Source organism: Astyanax mexicanus, chromosome 6, assembly GCF_023375975.1.
Source record: "Astyanax mexicanus isolate ESR-SI-001 chromosome 6, AstMex3_surface, whole genome shotgun sequence".
In the NCBI taxonomy this organism is placed as follows: Eukaryota; Metazoa; Chordata; class Actinopteri; order Characiformes; family Acestrorhamphidae; genus Astyanax; species Astyanax mexicanus.
This window is the reverse complement of record NC_064413.1, coordinates 1,522,007-1,545,099: the sequence shown is the minus strand read 5'-3', so window position 1 is coordinate 1,545,099 and position 23,093 is coordinate 1,522,007. Positions and strand designations below refer to the sequence as shown.

Genomic DNA, 23,093 nt, shown 5'->3' with positions numbered 1-23,093 from the left:
GTGTATCCTGATATAGCGCATTAGGTAATGACATTACTGCACTGTCTGTCCAGCCGGGACTCAGACTCTGTGCAGAACACAGGCCAAAACACACACACACACACACACAGACAGAGAGACACTCAGACAGACAGACAGTCCTCTACCCCCTCATTACGTTAAGAGAGGTGTGGGTGTGTGTCCTTGGCTGACATGCTGGTCATGTCTCTGTGACTAACATTGGTTGGTTGGTTTTTAATCACAGTTTTTTTTTCATGCATCTTGGCATCATGTTCTCCTCCACCAGTCTTACACACTGCTTTTGGATAACTTTATGCTGCTTTACTCCTGGTGCAAAAATTCAAGCAATTCAGTTTGATTTTATGGCTTGTGATCATCCTGTTGATCTTCTTTTTGATTATGTTCAATGCTGAGCTTTCCAATTTGGTAAAATCGAAGAAAAACATCATTTTTAAGTGGTCTTTTTTTTCCAGAGCTGTATTTTGACATCATGTAATGCCAGCTCTCTCTCTCTCTCTCTGTCTCTCTCTCTGTCTCTCTCTGTCTCTATCTCTCTGTCTCCCTCTCTCTCTGTCTCTCTCTCTGTCTCTCTCTCTCTCTCTCTCTCTCAGGTTGAGTACAGGTGAGGGAGACGGCGCGTGGTGTCCGGCGGGCGCTGTGTTTCCCAGCGGTTCTGAGTTCCTGCAGGTGAATCTGCACAAACTGCACTTCCTGTCTCTGGTGGGCACGCAGGGGCGGCACGCTGACGGGCACGGCCGAGAGTTCGCCCGGAGCTACAGGCTGCGCTACTCTCGAGACGGACGCCAGTGGATCACCTGGAAGGACCGCTGGGGTCAGGAGGTCAGGGGAAATACTCTTTTGATAGTTATAGTCTTTTGAGCAGGAAATCAACTGGCTGTATTGGACTCATTTCTGCTGTGTGTGTGTGTGTGTGATTTTTTTGTTCAGGTGATCTCTGGTAATGAAAACACGTATGATGTGGTTCTGAAAGACCTGGGTCCCCCCATCATCGCCCGCATGGTCCGTTTCTACCCGCTGGCCGACCGTGTGATGAGTGTGTGTCTGAGGGTCGAGCTCTATGGCTGCGTGTGGAACGGTGAGTTTATCAAATTCTTCACATATTTAAGTAAAGTATCTTATGGTTCTGAGATTAATTTATTTAATACTTTAATGTGTGTGTGTGTGTGTGTGTGTGTGTGTGTGTGTCTCAGATGGACTGAAGGCCTACGCTGCACCCATGGGTCATGTGATGCACCTGTCTGGCTCCCCTATTTACCTCAACGACTCCATCTATGATGGCAGTATTGAAGCAGGGTAAGCTACCCTCACCCGTGTGTGAGTGTGTGTGTGTTTAAAGCTTGCAAAGAATTCATAAATGATGATCACACATTACGCAATATTTTCAAGAGATTTTAAGCTACTTTTTTTTACATTAATAGCTAATATATGTTGCTCTGTAACAATAAACTAGAATTTTGATTATTTAGACTATATTTCCAAATAAAATAACATAGTCCTAATAAAATAATAAAATATGGACGTTCTTTTTTGTTTTTAGTATAGATGAAAAAATATATGAAAAAAATAACAGCACTTTGCCACTTTAAGGGAGGAAATTAGTTAGCGTTAATTTTTAAAATTTTTTTACTTTTTTCTGTGATTGATTTATCAAAATTAGTGCGTTCATTTTACAGCTAAAATATACCTGTTTTCTGATGTATATTCAGTAATTACATTTATATTAATAGAACATAGATAGTGGTACTCAAATATGGAGGTTGCTATGAATATTTAGGCACAATGATAAACCATTTAAATGGCTCTAAAAGCTACGTTTTGAATGTGTAAAGTCGCTGTTATAGCTCTTTATTGAACACCATCACTGTAACTGTGATTATTTATTTATCTGTCTCAGGTGTTTAAATGCACTTTCTTTCTCCATTGTCTTGAGCAGGGCTCGTGCTGTGTGTGTGTGTGTGTGTGTGTGTGTGAGCTGGTGCTTGTTGTGTGTAAGCACTCACAGATGTGTTTTTAATGAGGCAGAGATGTTTGCATTAGCAGAGCTGAGGATATTTGACTGCGACCAGACGTGACCGCTACAGCTGTGCAAGTGTGTGTGTTAGTGTGTGTGTGTTAGTGTGTGTGTGTGTGTAACCTGCTGGATGATGTGTGTATAGGAACTGTCTGTACATTCTGTATTTCTCCTGGTTAAATGAGTCCCAATCCCAAGTTTTTCGGGCTCCTGATTTGATCCCAGTAATTTATTATTTTTGAATTATTCCATTATAGCAGTTAACAAAGCACAATTGAAAAAAATCCAGCTATATTTAGTTATTGCTGATCGAGTTCTAATGCATTAAAATACACTGTTCATGTTTTACCAGTATTAGGCTATGTTCAGACTGCTAACCCAAATATGATTTTAGCATATCTAGATTGTATTCGATAGCAGACTTTCCAAGTCTCCCGGAAGTTCTCCTCCACCAGTCTTACACACTGCTTTTGGATAACTTTATGCTGCTTTACTCCTGGTGCAAAAAATCAAGCAGTTCAGTTTGGTGGTTTGATGGCTTGTGATCATCCATCTTGCTCTTGATTTTATTCCAGAGGTTTTCAATTTGTCATCTCAATTTTCCTGCAGGACGCTGTTTGGAGGTCTGGGTCAGCTGTGTGATGGAGTTCTGGGTGGGGATGATTTCATGGAGAGTAAGGAGCTGAGGGTGTGGCCCGGATACGATTACGTGGGCTGGAGCCGCGAAGCTTTGGGCCAACCTACTGTCGACATCGAGTTCCACTTTGAGAAAACGCGCATCTTCCATGTCATGCAGGTAAGCTTTCACTCATGGGTGTGTGTGAAGGTGTGAGTTCCAACCTTTATTCCAGGAAATATAGCATTTAATTTCATTTTTACAGCTGGCTAAATTCATAATATAGTTGGTTAAAGATGGAGCAGTGTTAGCATTAGCCATAAACCAATATTTCCTTGTTTAGAGTTGAGTATTATCGGCCTGGAGCCTGCTCCTAACCTCGGCTAGCACTGCTGGAGCAGCATTAGCATTAGTCGCTAACCCTGCTAAGCGCTAGCCCTTTTTTTTTTCATTGAGAGGTGAGTACATCAGACGGTAGTCTGCGTGTTTACTGTGTTAACACAAGCTACGTGGTACGAACCGCTAGCTAATATCACCCAGCACTCAGGGTCATCAGTGTAGCACTATCAGGCAGCATTAGCCGCTATCCGCTAGTGGTTACCCGCTAATGCTAATGCTCCAGCCTTAGTGATGGAGAAATTGGGGAATCTAAGCTTACTGTATAAATAAACGGAACCACTTTACTCACCCAAATAAACAGTTTTTAGAAGAAAAATCTGTGTAGATTATCATCAGACACCCATCGCTTGTTTGACTTTAAAATAAAATCTTTTTTTAATAAACTTTCATTTACTTAGATTAGCTTTAATTAGCCAAATCTTTTGCATGTATAGAGCAGAAGAACTGTCTCTGACTCTGCCTTCCCTTTATTCCTCCTGCTGTCTTATTCTCATCACACCATCCTCACACTCCTCCTCTCTCCATACCCCCCTCCACCTCCCCGCCCCTCCTGTCTTTGTTGTGTGTGTGTGTGTGTGTTGTTTACTGCGGTGGTCTCTGCTTCGAGGAATATTCTGTATGACCGCAGGGTTTTGGATGAGATCCTAACAAAGCAGGAGATTCTGCTTTTTCCCTGAAAATTATTTATAACCCCTGCTCTCACTGCCTGTACCCCCCCCCCCCCCCAATCCCCCAGCGGCTCCTTCTTTTTCCATATGTATTATCCCCCCCCCCCCCCCCCCTCAATACACTTCTCCAACTTCCTGCTGTAACTTCTTACAACAACTTCTTACAACTCCAACAGCTTTACAGTCTCTCTGCTCACCCCAGAGGAAGTGGCAGGAATCACCTCTTAGACCTAGACCTGTGTGTGTGTGTGTGTGTGTGTGTGTGTGTGTGTGTGTGTGTGTGTGTGTGTGTGTGTGTGTTCGCATGGTTGTATGCAAGGTACTTTATTGTTGCATTATTACATATGGATGCAGAATGACATGTGGGTACATTATTACATTAGTGCATTACATACATGCATTAATGCAAGAATTTCATGTACTTATAGGTACATTAGGATTTTTTTGCACTATTAAATATAGATACATTATTAAATTATTGCGTCTATCTAAATTATGAAAAGATTACATATAGATATATTATGAAATTCCTGCATAATTGCATATATGTACATCATGAAATATTTTAGCATTATTGCATATAGATACATTATGAAATTATTGCATTATTACAGATATATACATTATGAAATTCCTGCATTATTGCTTATGGGTACATTCTGAAATATTTTAGCATTATTGCATATATGTACATTATGGAATTTCTGCATTATTGCTTATAGATACTTTATGAAGTTATTGCATTATTACATATAAGTACATTATACAATTTCTGCATTATTGCATTTAGTAACATTATGAAATTCCTGAATTATTGCATATAGCTACATTATAAAATTTCTGCATTATTGCAAATAGCTACATTATGAATTTATTGCATTATTACATATAGGTACATTATGAAATTATTGTATTATTGCATAAAGGTACATTATGACATATTAGTGCATTATAACATATGTGTTTGTTGTTATATAAATGTATGTAGTGTAGTTGTGCTCATACCTGGTTCCACTCTGCAGAGTTTACCATCAACTAAAGATAAAAATCTGTTACTCTTTAACCTCCTGACAGGTTGTGGTTGTTTCAGGTGTTTGTTTTCAAATGATCGTCTGTGTGTGTGTGTGTGTGTGTGTGCACAAGCACTTACATGTTGACCTTACGTGTCAGGCTAATCACTAACCTGTCACACTGATTTTCCACAATGCCCTCTTTTTCCTGTCTCGTGCACTCTCTTTTTCTTTCTCTCCCTCTCTCTCTCTCTCTCTCTCTCTTTTTCTCGTGAGGATAGAGCATCTGGTTTCATTTGTCTGAGCCGACTGTCGTCACTTCTTAATCTAACCTGTGTTCTCTCTGTTCTCTCTCCTGCCGCTGTTTCTCTCAGAGTTTAGATCAGTTTTCTTTTCGTTTACACTTGAGATTAAGGCCAATGTAAAGGAAAGCAGCTTTTTATTCCAGAAATTTAAACAAAGATAAAAGATTTTTCCAGTTTTCTCCCCAGTCTAGTAATGTTTACATGATGCTACAAGTGCTAGCATGAAAGCTAGCATTAGCTTCCTCTGAATCACATGAAGCACCAAACTCTTCCTTTTCTAACTGCTGGGGCTCAACACGCTTGGAGGAGAATGCTTACTGCTATTTCTGTTTCATTTACACTGGTTAGCATCACACTGAGGGATGCAAAGAGAAAGAGGGAGAGATAAAGAGAAAGAAAGAGAGATAGAGGGAGGGTGAAAGACGGATGATCAAACACTTAGCGCCACTCTAGAACTATAGTACATTTGTCATTACAGTATTATTACTGTATTAAAGACAAATTAGTTTAACATAGGCCTGTCACGATAACAACATTTTCAGGACGATATATTGTCCTAAAAGTATTGCGATAAACGATAATATTGACAATTTAAAGTGACAAATTGACAAATTATTTTTTCTGCTTCTGCTCTTCCAAAGGAGCTTTAAGACAATGTTCCACAGTAATAAAATATTAGCATAATAATACTATTACAGCATTTTACACTAAAACTAACTTTTTATTATTAAGAGCAGACATTGGGCTTCCAAAATAAAAACTAGAAAACTAGCTAGTAAACTAGTAAACCCGATGGCTATTATTGACATCAGCAAAAATTATCGGTTGCAGTTAAAAATATTGTACGATAAATCGGTAAAGTAATTATCGCAACAGGCCTAGTTTAACATTATAAAAATATAATAATGAAAGTAAATGTCTGGTCTATAAACATGTTTACTGTTTATTTCTTAGTGCTGTTTGTTCAGATTCATTATGTCCTTACATGACTGTGTGTGTGTGTGTGTGTGTGTGTGTGTGTTTCAGGTGCACAGTAATAACAGGCACACTCAGGGTGTGCGCGTGTTCTCAGAGGTGGTGTGTGAGTTTAAGGCCAGTCTGCTGGATCACTGGACAGAACCAGCGCTGAAGCTCCGCGTCCCTCTGGAGGACCTGAAGGACCCCTCATCCCGCTCTGTGGACCTGCCCCTGGGGGGACGTCCCGCACAGATCCTCCGCTGTCACTTCGCCTTCGCAGATCGCTGGCTGCTCATCAGCGAGATCAGCTTCAACTCTGGTACACACATTTAAAAAAACCTCTGGAATATAATCAAGAGGAAGATGGATGATCACAAACCATCAAACCACCAAACTGAACTGCTTGAATTTTTACACCAGGAGTAAAGCAGCATAAAGTTATCCAAAAGCAGTGTGTAAGACTGGTGGAGGAGGAGAACATGATGCCAAGATGCATGAAAAAAAAACTGTGATTAAAAACCAACCAGGATTATTCCACCAAATATTGATTATTTCTGAACTCTTAAAACTTTATGAATATGAACTTGTTTTCTTTGCATTATTTGGAATTTGGGAGAAATGTTGTCTGTAGTTTATAGAATAAAACAACAATGTTCATTTTACTCAAACATAAACCTATAAATAGCAAAATCAGAGAAACTGATTCAGAAACTGAAGTGTTTTCTTTATTTTTTCAAGAGTTTTCATTCAATCTCTACAAATATCTATATATTTTTTTTCAGAGCCGTTTGAAGGTTCTTCAGTGTTTCCCTCTGGAGCTCCTCCTCCTCCTCCCTCCTCTACTCCTCGCTCCCGTTTCTTCACCTCCTCCTCCTCTCCACCATCATCCTTCTCTCCCAGCACCTCCAACTCCACAGGCCAGAGCTTGGGTAAGCGCTAGTTATGGCTATATTTATTTAATTATTATCTCCAGCAGTGCTAGTCGGGGTTAGCAGCAAGCTACAGGCTGATAATACTCACCTCTGAACGGCAAAGGAGCTAGTGCTTAGCGCTGTGGTTAGCGGCTAATGCTAATACTGCTCCAGTCTCAGTGCTGGAGAACTAAACTGAAACTCCTGTATAACTCTGTACTTCAGTGGAGTGTCTTTACTGCTCCTTAATACCTGACTGGTAGAATTCATACATAAGGAGCAGCGGATTATAAGGAGCTCTGACGATTTTTGGGAAAATTAAAGGATTTTAAGTGCAGCTTATAGTCTGAAAAATACGGTAGTTAGCTAAGTTAGCTTAGCTAATGTTAATATCCTAGACCTGTACAGCTCGTATCTTTCAGGTGGAAAATAGACAGATAGTTTATTAGAAGTGTTTGTTAGAATTTATGCTGAATGCTTTATTTCATTTAGTTAATGTGAAGTAGAGCGTAAAAATGAACTTAAACCTGCCGTTTATTGTCTCTTCTTGCCAATAAATGTGTAGAAGGGCATAAATCCCTGGAGTATTAAATAATAAGACTGCTAGCCTGATTAACACACCTAGGCTAGTAGCAAAGTCGCTTTTCCTTTCTAAGTTTCCGTCTCTGGATGTGCTGTAGACGTCCTGTCTGAACTGCAGAGTGGGATTTTCCAGTTCAAAGACTGAGAAATCTCTTCCGGTGAATTCCTTTAAGATGGGAAGCCTCCAGCTGCCCTGAGGGGTGGGCTTCTGCCGGTGGGAATTTTTAGTTTTTTGAAGGTGAATATATTCACTATATATTCAGGTGTTCTCCACTAGTCTAGAGACTTTTCTTCAGCTGAATGACCTTCAGGGCTGAGGGAGGTTAGATCTGCATTCAGATGCTGCTGCTGCTGTTGTTGGGGATCAGTGAGGTGTTTTTTGGCTGGAGGATTCAGACCAAACATAATAATCCTTATCTTTAAAACTTCAGCACGTCTGCTTCTGTTCTCTCTCTCTCTCCCTCTCTTGCTATTTATCTCTCTGTTTTTACACTTACCTTTTATCTATCTCTCTTTAATCTGTCTCTGTTTCTCTCTTTACATTTTTGTCTCTCTTTCTTTACACGTCGCTCTCTCTCTCTCTTAACATCTCTTTGTCTCTTTTTGTAAATCTGTCTCTCTCTTTGTTTCTCTCATGATTGCTATTTTTTTCCTCTTATTTCACATCTCTTTATCTCTTTTTAGATTTCCTTTCTGTCTCTCTCTCTCTGTTTGTTTCTCACTACTTCTTTCTTTCTACATATCTATTAACAGCTCTCTCTTTACATATTCTCTACATTTCTCTTTATTTCTCTTTATTTACATCTCCTTTCTTACGCCTCTCATCATGCTCTCATCTGCAATTTTTATTTTTTCTATTTGTGTGTGCATGTGTGTGAGAGAGAGAAAGAGAGAGAAAGAGAGAGAGAGAGAACAGAGAAATAGACACTGAGAGAGATAGATAGAGATAGAGTGAAGGATAGAGATAGAGTGAGAGAAAGGGAGAGAGAGAGAGAGAGATAATAGTATATTTGGGGTCATGTTGGGATGGTTGTGGTGGAGCTGTGGGCTTTAGTGTCGCTCTGCTTTTATGTTTTCGCCTGAAAAAGCCCTCACCACACAATAGCAGCCCTGTACAACTCAACACAACTCTGTATGTGTGTGTGTGTGTTTGTAGTGTGTGTGTGTGTTGTTTTGATGTTGTTTGTGTGGGTGATTATTAAAGTGTTGTTTTTTTGAGTTAGCGTTTTTCCAGCTCGGCTCATAAACTCTAATTCTAATTACATTCTCTTCATGCTTTTGTGAATGTACCCCTATAAACCCTCAGCTCTCTCTCTCTCTCTCTCTCTCTCAGTTTGCTCAGATCACTCTGTCATTCAATCCACTTTAATTTACTCTGATCAAAGCTTTATACATCTCCTGAACATCTGCTCTGCAAAACATATATCCTCACAGACCCTCACGTTCTCTCTTTCTCTCAGAGCATGGTGTTTACTGGACACTGAGAGTGTCAGGACCAATCAGACCATCAGGGCAGATGAAAGAGAGGTCGCAACACTTTGATTAAATTATTATGGAAAAAATAATAAAAATAAACACTTTAGATCTGATTGCTTCCTAGATATAACCATGAAATATGATCATGATGAGGCTAGGTTCTTTTAAATGTTCAGAAACTTTTATTATGACTTTCTGTTAATGCTCCGGGATCCTATTCATCATTTGATTTGTTTATTGTTAAACTCAGCCAATCAAAATGTTTGCTTGAAAGCAAGCCTCTGCTCTGCTGATGAATAAACATAAGCATAAGCAGAAGCATTTCCAGCCAATCAGAGCAGTGATGTTGCACTAAACTCTCTCAGAAAACCTTTAAACTCTATATATTCGCCCAAACTTCATTATTATTGTCATTTTGATCACTTCCTGAGGCCCTACAGTAGTATACATGATGTTCACTTTAGTGTCTAGGGTTTAAAAGGTCAGTGTATGACAACCTGTATGAACTTTAACGATGCAAAAACCTCCCTTAAAAACAAAGTTTATTCTAAAAATAAAAAAAAAGAATTGGTAAGTTGGCAAGAAGGACCAAGTGGTCCAGCGGTCTAAAGCGCTGCCACTATGAGCGGGAGGTCGCAGGTTCGAACCCCCATTCATGCAGCTTTACCATCAATCTGCCGGCGCTCAGAGGGAGCAAAATTGGCCCTGCTCCCTCCGGGTGGGTACAGTAGATGGCGCTCTCTCCCCACATCACTCCTAGGGTGATGTCTGCAGCACAGGGCATCTGTGAGCTGATGTATCAGATGTATCAGTGTTAGCGCTGTGATGCTGCTCCGTAATGCTGCATCAGCAGCAGCTGGAAAAGAAGCGGTGTCTGACTTCACATGTATCAGAGGAAGCATGTGTTAGTCTTCACCCTCCTGGTGTGTTGGGGCATCACTAGTGATAGGGGGAGACCTAATGAGTGGGTTGGGTAATTGCCCGTGTAAATTGGGGAGAAAATAGGAAAAATTAGAAATGGTAGTTTTGCTTTAGCACGTAAAATTCCATATCATTGGTCCTTAACATATAAATATACGTGCATTTATAAAGGATTTTATTAAATAAGTCATTGCTGTTGTGCAGAATCATGTTATACAGTATGATCACTAAATTTTAAATGAATACTGAAAGTATTCTTCACATATTTTCTTCTTTTTCAGGTGATGATTTTGCTGCCGTCACCCCAAAAGCAGGACCTGTTGCTAAAGATGACAGCAGCAACACTGCCATCCTGATTGGCTGTCTGGTGGGGATTATTCTGCTGCTGCTGGCGGTTATAGTGGTCATTCTGTGGAGGCAGTACTGGAAGAAGCTGCTAAACAAGGTGAAGTTTAGCTCTACTGATGCACCACAATAAAAAAAACTTTGGCCAAAAACTGAATAAAACATTTCTTAACGATTCAATAAATCAGATAGTCTACATGTATTTTTGTCTTTTCTTTCCTATAAAAACTGGAGTTTAAAAATAGTTATTAAACAAATCACAGTACATTTACTAAGTATCTAATCATAAATGTACCCCAGCAGTGCAATTTTAGTCATACATTTACCTCAGTAGTGTCATTCTAATCATAAACTTACCTCAGTATATACATTTTGGCCATAAATGTAGCTCAGTAGTGCAATGTTAGTCATATATTTACCTTAGTAGTGCAACTTTAGTTATATATCTACCTCAGTATTTAAATTTTGGCCATACATGTACCTCAGTAGTGCAATTTTAGTCATACATTTATCTCAGTATAAAAAATTGCCATAAATGTAGCACAGTAGTCCCATTCTAATCATAAACGTACCTCAGCAGTGCAATTTTAGTCATACATTTACTTCAGTCGTGCAATTCTAATCATAAATATACCTCAGTATTAATATTTTTGCCGTAAAAAATGCGTGTGTGTGTGTGTGTGTGTGTGTAGGCCCAGGGCAGCCTCTCCAGTGATGAGCTCCGGGTTCACCTCTCGGTTCCCTCTGATAACGTGGTGATCAATAACACCAACACACACACCTACTCCAGCCGCTATCAGCGCATACACACCTTCCCCGACGACAGAGACCGAGACGCAGAGTACCAGGAGCCCAGCACTGTGCTGCGGCCGCGAGAGCAGCGCGATAGCACAGGTAAGATACGCACACACACACACACACACACACATACACACTTCCACACACACACATACTGTAGCCCACTTTCTATAGTTATACATTACATGGACAAAAGTATTGGGACACACCCTTAATCATGAATTCAGGTGTATAATTCAATCCCATTGCCACAGGTGTATAAAATCAAGCTCATAGCCATGCAGTCTCACTTTACAGCCGTTAGTGAAAGAGTGGGTGGAGCTAAAGAGCTCACTAAACTCCAGCATGGTACTGTAACAGGATAACCCCACTGCAACAAGTCAACTGATGAGATTTCTTCCTTTTTCCAAGATATCCCCTCAATTAAACACAATACATGCTAATGTTTGTGGTCTCCCCTTGTAATAAATGCATGCAGGTGCTTTAAATTGCACCCATTGCTGACATATTCAAATACCCCTGGAAAAAAGTACTGCCAATAGAATTGAACTCTCTTGAGCAGATAATAAACATGTCTCTCAGCAGCACCTCAGATTCTAGTAGAAAGCCTATTTACTGGAAAGTAGAAACAGTTACTTTGACAAAAGCAAAATAAACTAATTTTGAATAACCTTGATTTCAGAAGAATAATGCATGAGCAGGAGTCCCAATACTTTTTGTCTTAAGTGTAGTAAGTTTTGTAGCTCTACGGAGGATCTGGGAAAATGGTAAAAAAAAATTAAAAAGCTGTTAAATAATATATTTTTTTTAAAATAAATTCTGGTTTAGAAACTGTGGCTGTTTACAATGTTTATTACTTTATTTATGTGTGGAATAAACCTAGAGAAAAGAGCTGCAACTTCTTTTTTGGTATTTGGAGACCCCTAGTGTCCAGACTGTGAAAATGAATTCAAGAATAAAGTGTGGCAATACAAATCCAGGTAGAATTGTACATGTTTGTAAAACAGTTTGCCTTTAAATGTACAATTATTTAATATTTTAAAAAACTACCATCAAAAAACATTCAGTTTTGATTAGTCTGATCACTCATAACACTCATAGAGGTCTAGTGTTAGAATCTGATTCAGAGGCGTAGAGAAATCACGCACAGTGCCAAGTAACCTAATACTTCACATTCACTTTCTATAAGATCTGTTATCTTATCTTAGTTTTAGATGAACTAAACTCTGTGTGTGTTTTAGCACAGTGTGCAGGAGAGACCGAGCCACAGATAGACAGACAGACAGACAGACAGAATGAATAACGCTGCCAAAGCAGCATACGAAAAAATACTTAAAGATACTCCACTGCCCAGACACAAAGACACACTGTCTACACACACACATACACACACACACACACACACACAGAGAAAGAGAGAACAGAATGAGAACACACAATGATTTGATTCAGTGGGATTTCTGAAAATTACTCCGTAAAATTGGAATAATACTCATTCTCTACTGAAACTCAAATATTACAATAAATGTTCTCATTTCCCATTATATATTTACTAGAGACAGATTATATCTGTACAGTATCATTTATCATTTACTTTACTTTAATCCTGTATATATGGAGATATTTGGAGTGCATTATTAATATTATTAGTATCATGAATTTATGGATCATCCTTGATGAAATTACTGTATATTTTAATATCTCAGTTAGGGGTGTGCCATATCATATTGTATAGTATGCAATAATAAAATAAAATTTTCGTTTTGTTGCAGTAGTTTATTCTTGAAATAATTTGTGTAATTTAGTGTTATCACAAAACTACCATGAAATATCATGATATTATCTTAGAGCCATATCGCCCTTCCCTACCACACACAGTGGACAGTGTAGTGGATGGTAATGATGGAAAAAGTCATGGGACACACTATTACATCTTGTCCCATTACAAGATGTGGGATGTTAGTGTATTATTAAGCTAATAAAGCTAAATTAATAAAACTAAATTAATAAAGCTAAATTAATCAATATATATAAGTTTATTTCTTATATGTATTATATATATCATATATAACAGTTGGTCATGGTTGCTTTTACATTTACATTTTCACAACATGAATACGTGCAGACGTCTATTTTCACACAGAATCACACTTCCTGTTTGCTCTCTCTCACTCTGAGTTAACCTGTGTTCACTCGTTCCACACGCGGATGATTACTGATTAACTGCCTGCAGTATGATAACCCTGCCTGCCCTCTCCTGCATCTCATCTGTAACTGTGACCTGTGACCTCTGACCCCGACTACACACACCCTAACCATTGCCCTGTTTGTGTGTGTGTGTGTTTTGTGTTGTGCTGTGTTGTGCTGTGTTGTAATGTGTTGTGATGTGTTGCTTTGTTTTTATGTTGCACTGCATTGTGTCCTGTGTTGTGTGTTACTGTGTTGTTGTACCGTGTGTGTGTGTGTGTGTGTGTGTGTGTGTGTGTGTGACCAGCCTTGCTGTTAAACAATCCAGCCTATCACCTTCTCCTGTCTGGCCTGAGGCATGACCCCAACAGACTGTCAAACAGCTGCAGAGAGACAGAAAAGCCCCAAAATCTGCCCCAGGGTAAGAGCGGGGGGCATTTATTTGCCCCCAATGGTAACTCAACAACAGACAGACTAGAATTATACCACTTTAACAGAACATCTCGCAGACGTTTCTAATAAAGTGGCCACAGTGAGTGAAAGTACAGTGAAGTAGGTGTTTCTAATAAAGTGGCCACAGACAGTGAAAGTACAATGGAGTAGGTGTTTCTAATAAAGTGGCCAGTGTAAGTGTTTCCAATAAAGTGGCCACAGTCAGTGGAAGTACACTGAGGAAGGTGTTTCTAATAAAGTTACCAGTGTAGATGTTTCTAATAAAGTGGCTAGTGGAGGTGTTTCTAATAAAGTGGCCAATGAGTGGAAGTACAATAATGTAGGTGTTTCTAATAAAGTGGCCAGTGATTGGTTGTACAAAGTAGGGTGTTTCTAATAAAGTGTAAGTGTAAGTGTTTCTGATAAAGTGGCCAGTAACTGGAAGTACAATGAGGTAGGTATTTCTAATAAAGTGGCCAGGGTAGGTGTTTCTAATAAAGTGGCCATAGTCAGTGGAAGTACACTGATGAAGGTGTTTCTAATAAAGTGGCCAGTGATTGGTTGTACAAAGTAGGGTGTTTCTAATAAAGTGGCCAAGGCTTTTTAGAGGTTAATATACATTACACTAATTATATTTATATTTATATGTATTAATAAACTCAGCTGTTTCCTTCATCTGCATGTACATTATCTAATCACTGTGATTAAGTGCATGATTGTGATCTATGATGTCATTTTATATAAAGTCATTAATATTTACAGTACAGTCAGTTTAAACTGAAATCTGCTCAGTTCAGATTTTATATTTCTCTTATTTCTCTGCAGCATGTGCTCTAGATTTGGACGATAAAGCCCTGCCTGTGCAGGAAGGTCCGCCCCCTTATCCTGGAGCCCCGCCCCCTCTCCTCTCAGGAGCTCATTATGCAGAAGCCTCAGGGGGTGGGGCCAGTGTGCCTCATTATGCTGAAGCTGACATCATCAGCCTGCAGGGTGTGAGCGGTAACAACACCTATGCTGTCCCCGCCCTGTCGGCCACGCCCACAGACTGCCCGCCCCTTCCGGAGTTGCCACGGGAACGGCTCATCTTTAAGGAGAAACTCGGAGAGGGCCAGTTCGGAGAGGTGATATGCTTTTAATTCCACACACACTCTAAACTTCCTGATTTTAGCTGACTCCACCCTCAGCTCAAATTTGAAAAAGACTAAAAAGTAGAAGGGGTTGTTTGGGAGTGGCACTGGGTGATGTATGGGTTTAGGGGTGGGGAAAGGAGGGAGAGCTGAATGGCTGAGCTGCAGCAGCAGCATTGTGACTCTGATAGCGGTGAGACGCAGAGGGTTGGATGTCAGCAGGGAGGCGGTATTATTGATTAATTGATTAATTAATTTGCATATTGTGATGTGTCCACGTACCAAAGTACACAAACACATCAACCTCACCTATAGCATATTTGAACCTGTGAGGGCGCTGCATAAAAAAATATAGATTTTCGATACAATACCTACCTAAATATCTTAATACCGATAAAAAAACATACCTCAGGAAAAATATAAAACATTAGAAATTAATAGAATAATAGTGGATTTAACATGGATCAAATTTTTTTTGTTATTTATTAATAATAATACAAAAATATATCAACAATGTGATGTTAATTTCATAATATGTTTATGGAATAGTGACCTTGGTGAACTCTGAGCTGTCTGAGAGAAGAGGTTAAGGAACGCGATAGGTTACGTTTAGAGTCAATTCATGGAGTGAATCAGTTCAGGAATCGAGTGCAAATTAGAATCAATGGTTCTAAACATTGTTTAACATTAAATATATATATACTTTATGCTGATTAAGATAGTAAGCTTGTGAACCCATCACACATATCTCTTAATCTCACTCTGCTCTTAATCTCCTCTAAGGTTCACCTCTGTGAGATTGAAAACCCTCAGGACCTGCCGAACCTGGAGTTTCCTTTTAACGTGAGGAAAGGGCGTCCCCTGCTGGTGGCGGTGAAAATCCTGCGACCTGATGCTTCTAAAAATGCCAGGTTAATAATCCCAGTAAATTCAGATAAATCCTGTTTAATTGATTGCTTTCATGTATTACCATGTTTTCTCATGTTAAATTACATTAAAGTGTCATTTAGTAAAACAATATAGACCAAGACTAGACCCAATCCATGTCTGAGACGCTGAGCCATAGTGTATGTGTCGAATTTTAGGTGACATTAATTTGATATTTGTTTACTGTAGTAATTTAACACCAGTTGATTCTGTTTGCTGTAAAAATGACCCATCTTTAATTACATCACAACCTTAAACATGAGGAGTGTGGAACAAGAGGTGCAATAAAACCATGTATAGGTTTTTTAGTATTTTATTATTTTTATTACTATAATTATTATTATTATTAATACTCCCATGTCTCTTGTCTCACAGGAATGACTTCCTGAAGGAGGTGAAAATTCTGTCTCGTCTGAAAGATCCCAACATAATCCGTCTTCTGGGAGTGTGTGTGAGCAGTGATCCGCTGTGTATGGTGACTGAATACATGGAGAGCGGAGATCTCAACCAGTATCTCTCCCAGAGAGTCCTGCTGGACAAGACTGGACCCCTGCACAACACACCCACCATCAGGTACACACACACACACACACACACACAATCACTCACACACACACTCACACGACCTACACATAATAGACAAGACTGGACCCCTGCACAACACACCTACCATCAGGTACATATAATAGAAAAGACATGAAAACTGTTAATATAGAGTATTATTTCTCTCTATATCCACAATCAAATTGAATGGGGTAAAAATAAAATGTATCATATTTAACCCATTATATTTAAAATGTTATATGGTAAAAAAAACCTTTGCATAATGCCCATGACCATGTTTGTTGCTACACAATATGGACAAAAGTTTTGGGACAAATTCATTCATTCATTCATTCATTCATTCATCAATCATTCTGTGAATAAATTATTGTGTGTATTAGTATTAAGAGTGTGTGTTGTTGTATATTGTGTGTATAATAGAGGTTGTTGTATATTGTGTGTATTAGTATTAATAGGTTGTGTGTGTGTTGTATGTTGTGTGTATTAGTATTAAGATGATGTGTGTTGTTGTTGTATATTGTGTGTATTAGGGTTAAGATGTTGTGTGTGTTGTATGTTGTGTGTATTAGTGTTAATAGGTTGTGTGTGTGTTGTATATTGTGTGTATTAGTGTTAATAGGTTGTGTGTGTGTTGTATATTGTGTGTATTAGTATTAAGATGTTGTGTGTTGTTGTTGTATGTTGTGTGTATTAATATTAAGATGTTGTGTGTGTGTTGTATGTTGTGTGTATTAGTATTAATAGGTTGTGTGTGTGTTGTATATTGTGTGTATTAGTGTTAATAGGTTGTGTGTGTGTTGTATATTGTGTGTATTAGTATTAATAGGTTGTGTGTGTGTTGTATATTGTGTGTATTAGTGTTAATAGGTTGTGTGTGTGTTGTATGTTGTGTGTATTAGTATTAAGATGTTGTGTGTTGTTGTTGTATATTGTGTGTATTAGTGTTAAGATGTTGTGTGTGTTGTATGTTGTGTGTATTAGTGTTAATAGGTTGTGTGTGTGTTGTATATTGTGTGTATTAGTATTAAGATGTTGTGTGTTGTTGTTGTATGTTGTGTGTATTAATATTAAGATGTTGTGTGTGTGTTGTATGTTGTGTGTATTAGTGTTAATAGGTTGTGTGTGTGTTGTATATTGTGTGTATTAGTGTTAATAGGTTGTGTGTGTGTTGTATATTGTGTGTATTAGTATTAAGATGTTGTGTGTTGTTGTTGTATGTTGTGTGTATTAATATTAAGATGTTGTGTGTGTGTTGTATGTTGTGTGTATTAGTATTAATAGGTTGTGTGTGTGTTGTATATTGTGTGTATTAGTGTTAATAGGTTGTGTGTGTGTTGTATATTGTGTGTATTAGTATTAATAGGTTGTGTGTGTGTTGTATATTGTGTGTATTAGTGTTAATAGGTTGTGTGTGTGTTGTATGTTGTGTGTATTAGTATTAAGATGTTGTGTGTTGTTGTTGTATATTGTGTGTATTAGTGTTAAGATGTTGTGTGTGTTGTATGTTGTGTGTATTAGTGTTAATAGGTTGTGTGTGTGTTGTATATTGTGTGTATTAGTGTTAATAGGTTGTGTGTTTGTGTTTCTCAGTTACCCGGCTCTGATCTCCATGGCGAGTCAGATCGCGTCTGGGATGAAGTTTCTGGCGTCTCTGAACTTCGTTCATCGTGATCTTGCCACGCGGAACTGTCTGGTGGGGGGCGAGCGGGGGGACGGTGAGGACCGCATGGGGGAGAGGCATATTAAAATCGCAGATTTCGGAATGAGCCGGAACCTCTACGCCGGAGATTATTACCGCATCCAGGGCCGAGCTGTGCTGCCCATTCGCTGGATGGCCTGGGAGTGTATTCTCATGGTGAGAAGTGTGTGTGTGTGTGTGCACATACAGTACAGCGTAATCTCATCTCATTGCTTTTGATGATGTATTGTGATGATTTGTGATGTGTGTGTGTGTAGGGGAAGTTCACCACAGCGAGTGATGTGTGGGCGTTTGGTGTGACGCTGTGGGAGATGCTGAGTGTGTGTCAGGAGCAGCCCTACAGTCACATGACTGATGAGCAGGTCATTGATAATGCAGGAGAGTTCTTCAGAGACCACGGAAGACAGGTACACACACACAGACACACTCTCACACACACTGAGTGTGTTTAAATGCACTTTAGAATAATTATACTAGGACTATACTAATAAGTTTAATTACTAAGTATAATAACTATAATTATACTAATAATAACTGCAGAAATTATATATATTTTTAATTTTATCTTGGGTAATCAGATAATGGGAGTAGTATAATGGGAGTAGTATAATGGGAATAGTATGAGTCAGATAGTTTCTTTGAAACCAGTTGATAAACTTTATGTCACAATTTCTTTTAACAGTCATGTATTGCACAGTTCTAGTAATAAAATACTGGCTTTAGCTCTGATAACAGCGCTTCAACTTTACATGTTTTCTGTTGAAGCATCCTGATCCTTTCATCATTTACTGCTGAAAATATAATCCTGAACAGTCCTTTAAGTTCTTCTCTCTCTCTCTCTCTTTTTTCTCTCTTGTAGATATATCTGACTCGGCCGGCCGTGTGCCCGCAGGGTCTGTATGAGCTGATGCTGAGCTGCTGGAACAGAGACTGTAAACTCCGCCCCTCTTTCACACACATGCACTCCTTCCTCGCGGAGGACGCCATGAACATGGTGTAGAGCACGGCGGAGAGAGAAAGAGAGAGAGGGATAAGGAATCAAACGAGTGAAGCGACTCGTAACGATCCATCCCTCCTTCAGCCAGAAGAGAAGAGAGGAGAGGTGTGTGAGTGTGTAAGCGAGTGTGTGTGAGAACGAGGGTGTGTGTGAGTGTGTGAATGTGTGTGTAGATCGCACAAGCTGGTGGAGGTGTAGCTGGTGTAGAAGTAGGCGGAGCTAAGCACTCTTATGTACATTAGCGTACTTTGTGATTGGTGGGTTGAAGCTGAGAGACGCTGCTGGTTCGGCGCTTCAGCTGGACCTGCTTTAGAGCTAAAACCCCAAACTAGTCCTAATTCTAATCCTAGTCCTAATCCTAATTCCTGCAGTATAAAGGCCTTTACACACATTATACACACTGCTATTAAACATGTTTTAATATTAAAGTGTTTCCAGTGGCAAATCAGCTGAAAATGCGCTGCGCTGTTTGGGTTGTAAGCGCTGCTGCATCGTTGCTAGGTTACCTGTATGTGTGCGGAGTAATGCATAGAGAGCTTCGGTTACAGTGCATTACCGGCTGATAACGGTACTCATAGAACGCCTCCCAGCCAATCACATTGCAGGGTCGTAACTAACTGTGATATAATGTGGAGTATAAATCAGAGAACTGTGATACATTATAAAAAAACATTTGTCAGATTGACGTTTGTTCAGAATCGTGATTATAATTATGATTATAATCTGGTGTTTGGTGTGTAAAGGCCTTTATCCCTCAGTAATGATTACAGACAGCCCTTCCCTTCATCTTAACCCTCTCTAATCAGCTTTAACCCTTTACCTGCTGCGGGGCGGAGCCTCTTCTTCATCTGAACAGCATTAAACTATAGACTGTGAATCAAATCCTTCAAATCAGCAGATAACCAGCATAATTTCAGCTAATTACGCTCAGTGCAGTAGTATTAATACTACTAATAATGATGATAATAATAGGACAGATATAATAAATGACCAGAGCATAAATCAAGACTACTCACACAGTATAAAGCAGTATAATGTTTTTTTATTATCAGAGGGGACTGGTAGAGGATTGAGTCTAATCTTGGGGATCATGTTGGGCGTGAGGGTTCCTTTCATTTCAGGTGTTTTAATCAGTCAGTCACTCCATAATCACTGAACACTGAACATACAGCAGAGCGGGTGAGGGCTTTTCTGTTCTAAAATTATAGTTTTATTTTTTAAATGTTACTAAAATTACAGATTCAGAGCATCGTAACCATTTTTGACACATTCATTCTGCGATATTAAAGTATAAATATACAGATTTTTCCAAATTTATGTCAACTTTAAACACAATTAAAAGACAAAGTCATTCAGAGTGAGGTGTTTGGTGTAAAATGATGGTTCAGTGTAGATTCCCAATTTTTAATAAGTAATATTATTATTATTTGTTATTTCTTTACACTGGTGGTGACAGAAATCAGAATAAAATCGTAACTAAATCACAAATATAGCTGAATTTCATTTCCAATCCAAAGCTACCAGTGAAGCTACCACCACCATGTTTTATATGCGGTGGTGGTGACAGCAAAATTGTGGGAAAACTATAAAAAAAATTATTTTGTATTCAGGTTACCCTCCTGTTACATTGAGCTGTATGACACATTTTTTGTCATGCATCTTGGCATCATGTTCTCCTCCACCAGTCTTACACACTGCTTTTTTACACACTGCTTTTGGAATTTTTCGGTGTAAAAATTCAAGCAGTTCAGTTTGGTGGTTTGATGGTTTGTGATCATCCATCTTCCTCTTGATTATATTCCAGAGATTTTTAATTTGGTAAAATCAAAGAAACTCATCATTTTTAAAGTGATCTCTTATTTTTTTCCAGAGCTAAATCAATCATTTTCCCTTTACATTAATTAAGTCTATATAAAATTAAGGTTTTTTATGCTCTAAATGTAACAGGAGGGTAAATAGTGCATCTAAAACCTGGTTTAGAAAGTTTACTTTACTTCACTCCACATTATTAGAGTTAAAAATCACTCCACTCATACTGCACCACGATTGGCCAGTTTTACCTGTAAATCGGTACAGAATTGATCCCGCTCCCCACCACCAGCACCAGTGAAAGTCTGAACTTGAGTGTGTGTCATTTTCTGATTTACCTGAACAGGTTAAGCACAGGTGAGCTGGGCTAAACTGGATATTATGGAAATTTGATGTATGAAAAATATAAATATACTGTATATTGGAACGTGACTGGTTTTCTTGTCCAGGTTTGGGGGGTTTAACAGTTTCTGATTGGACAAGATTGGAAAGAAAACAGGGGTTAAGCATAGTTACGTGTAAATATGTAAATCAGTAAGTTGAAAAAAGTGATTAAAGGGCCCATATCCTGCATTTTCTAGTATTTTCCACTGTCCTGTTTTATGCCTCGTTCACTAAGCAGCCCGTTAAATATTTTTTTTTATGAAATAGTTTTAATCCATGATCTGGGATGAATGAGATGGTTTGAACCTGTTTACATACGACATAAAGCTCCTCTGTTTTTTTATTTTATTTTTTTTAATGATATGGGCCCTTTAAGGTAATTCATACTGGGTACACAGGCCGTAATCGCATAGCTGCACTTTAACGTCGACCCGATTATTGGAATGTTTGATCACAGAAACAGCAGTATGAATTTTTTTTTTATTCAGAAGCATTCAAAATCGTTATTTTGTGGATGTCCAGTATGAATGAGTATGAGTCCTGAGGATTATTGACCAGCTGATTTAAAGGTTGATTTAAAGGGGAATTCCAGCATTAACATTCTATTAACGTTTCTGCATAAATCCAGTTATTAATTGTAGATATTAGCCTACCAGCATTCCCCTAATCCCATTTCCACACTCAGGGTTGCCAGGTAAAGAACACAACAGCATGCAAATATATGCTGATGCTATGGAAACAAGGGAAGCTGGCTTTTTTTCTGATGAACAGGTACTGAGCTCACTGAGCTTCAGTAAGGTTTGGTAATATAGCTGGATTATTAATTTACCACCACCACTAATAATAATAATAAACATAGGGATATTCAGACATCTCTGCAAGTCTTACGGAAGTTGCAGGAGTCTACCAAATATAAATAATGGCTTTAATTTTATCTGCATGCTACTGTGTGTCAATCTGGCAACCTGTGTGAGCTTAACATTTGGGGAATTAAAACTTACTCGTTTATTTTACTGATTGTTCCTTTAATTTTATTTACTATCAAAACCCAGCCATGCTGCCACAGCTTATGTATAAGAGTTTTATATATAATGTTAATGATTGGAAAATAAAAGTGTCAAATCTGAAAACGGGATATATATTCAATATTTGGCAACTGGAATTATTTATTCAAAAATTCAAAAACTAAAACAAAAAAACTCAATTCAGTCATTTTGTTCTGTTTCATATCAAAAACTTGAACAAAATGTTTTTTTTTTATTATTCTGCCCAATAATACTCTATATTTTCACCTTTAAAATAAAAGAAAAAGTTAAATTGTTAAAGAAAAAACAAACAGTGTCAATAAGGACATGCAGTGCAATCATTATAACCAAATTTATATATTTTTTTTTTTCTCAATATTTTTTTTATTTTGTTAATTTGGCTCCTTATTCACCACCAGCTTTTATAATCAGCTTAATAGTTTTAAAGTTATTTATACAGAAATGTTGAAACATCAGTGGAATTCCCCTTTATTATGTGTGTGTGTGAGAGAGAGAGAGTGTGTTTGAGTGTGTGTGTGTGTGTGTGTGGAGGACATACTGTCTACATACTGTAATGTGTATAATAGCGTGTGAAAGGATGTGATTGGTAAATGGTTATGTTGCGATGCTGAATGACCTGTTAACCCTTTTTTGATACACTGTAGTCCTGAAACTAAAACTTGTATTTTTATAAATCTGATTTCTTCGGCTCTGCCTTCTGTTCATATTTACTTTGATGTAAAAGTAAAAAAATAAATGTGTAAATAGTCGATGGGACATAATTTTCTTCACTAATATTTGGTGTCTCTGTGTCGTGATTGGTCGGGTCTGTCTCTGTCGGAGCTTTGCTGTCAGTGTCGGTGACTGTCGTCTATTTTTGTAGTTGTTTTAATAAAAATTAACCATTTCAGACGAGAAAGAC

At 38.4% G+C, this 23,093-nt stretch overlaps 2 protein-coding genes across 6 annotated transcripts in view; one reads left to right on the top strand and one right to left on the bottom strand.

Moving 5' to 3' along the window:
* ddr1 (discoidin domain receptor tyrosine kinase 1) overlaps positions 1-23,090 on the top strand; it is a 51,785-nt gene extending 28,695 nt beyond the window's left edge. Inside the window, exons 4-18 of one of the 2 annotated variants that reach the window (XM_022666995.2) lie at positions 612-840; positions 949-1,096; positions 1,212-1,314; positions 2,642-2,828; positions 6,057-6,306; positions 6,770-6,916; positions 10,159-10,322; positions 10,915-11,116; positions 13,515-13,628; positions 14,465-14,760; positions 15,550-15,677; positions 16,069-16,266; positions 17,848-18,112; positions 18,214-18,363; positions 18,816-23,090. In XM_022666995.2, coding sequence (XP_022522716.1) covers positions 612-840; positions 949-1,096; positions 1,212-1,314; positions 2,642-2,828; positions 6,057-6,306; positions 6,770-6,916; positions 10,159-10,322; positions 10,915-11,116; positions 13,515-13,628; positions 14,465-14,760; positions 15,550-15,677; positions 16,069-16,266; positions 17,848-18,112; positions 18,214-18,363; positions 18,816-18,956 — 2,722 coding nt within the window. In that variant the 3' untranslated portion in view covers positions 18,957-23,090. The remainder of the gene's footprint in view (positions 1-611; positions 841-948; positions 1,097-1,211; positions 1,315-2,641; positions 2,829-6,056; positions 6,307-6,769; positions 6,917-10,158; positions 10,323-10,914; positions 11,117-13,514; positions 13,629-14,464; positions 14,761-15,549; positions 15,678-16,068; positions 16,267-17,847; positions 18,113-18,213; positions 18,364-18,815) is intronic. The other variant, XM_022666996.2, reaches the window with a different exon arrangement.
* The window catches only part of LOC125802329 (golgin subfamily A member 6-like protein 4), a 113,005-nt gene that overhangs the window by 60,513 nt on the left and 29,399 nt on the right, over positions 1-23,093 (bottom strand). The window lies entirely within an intron of this gene.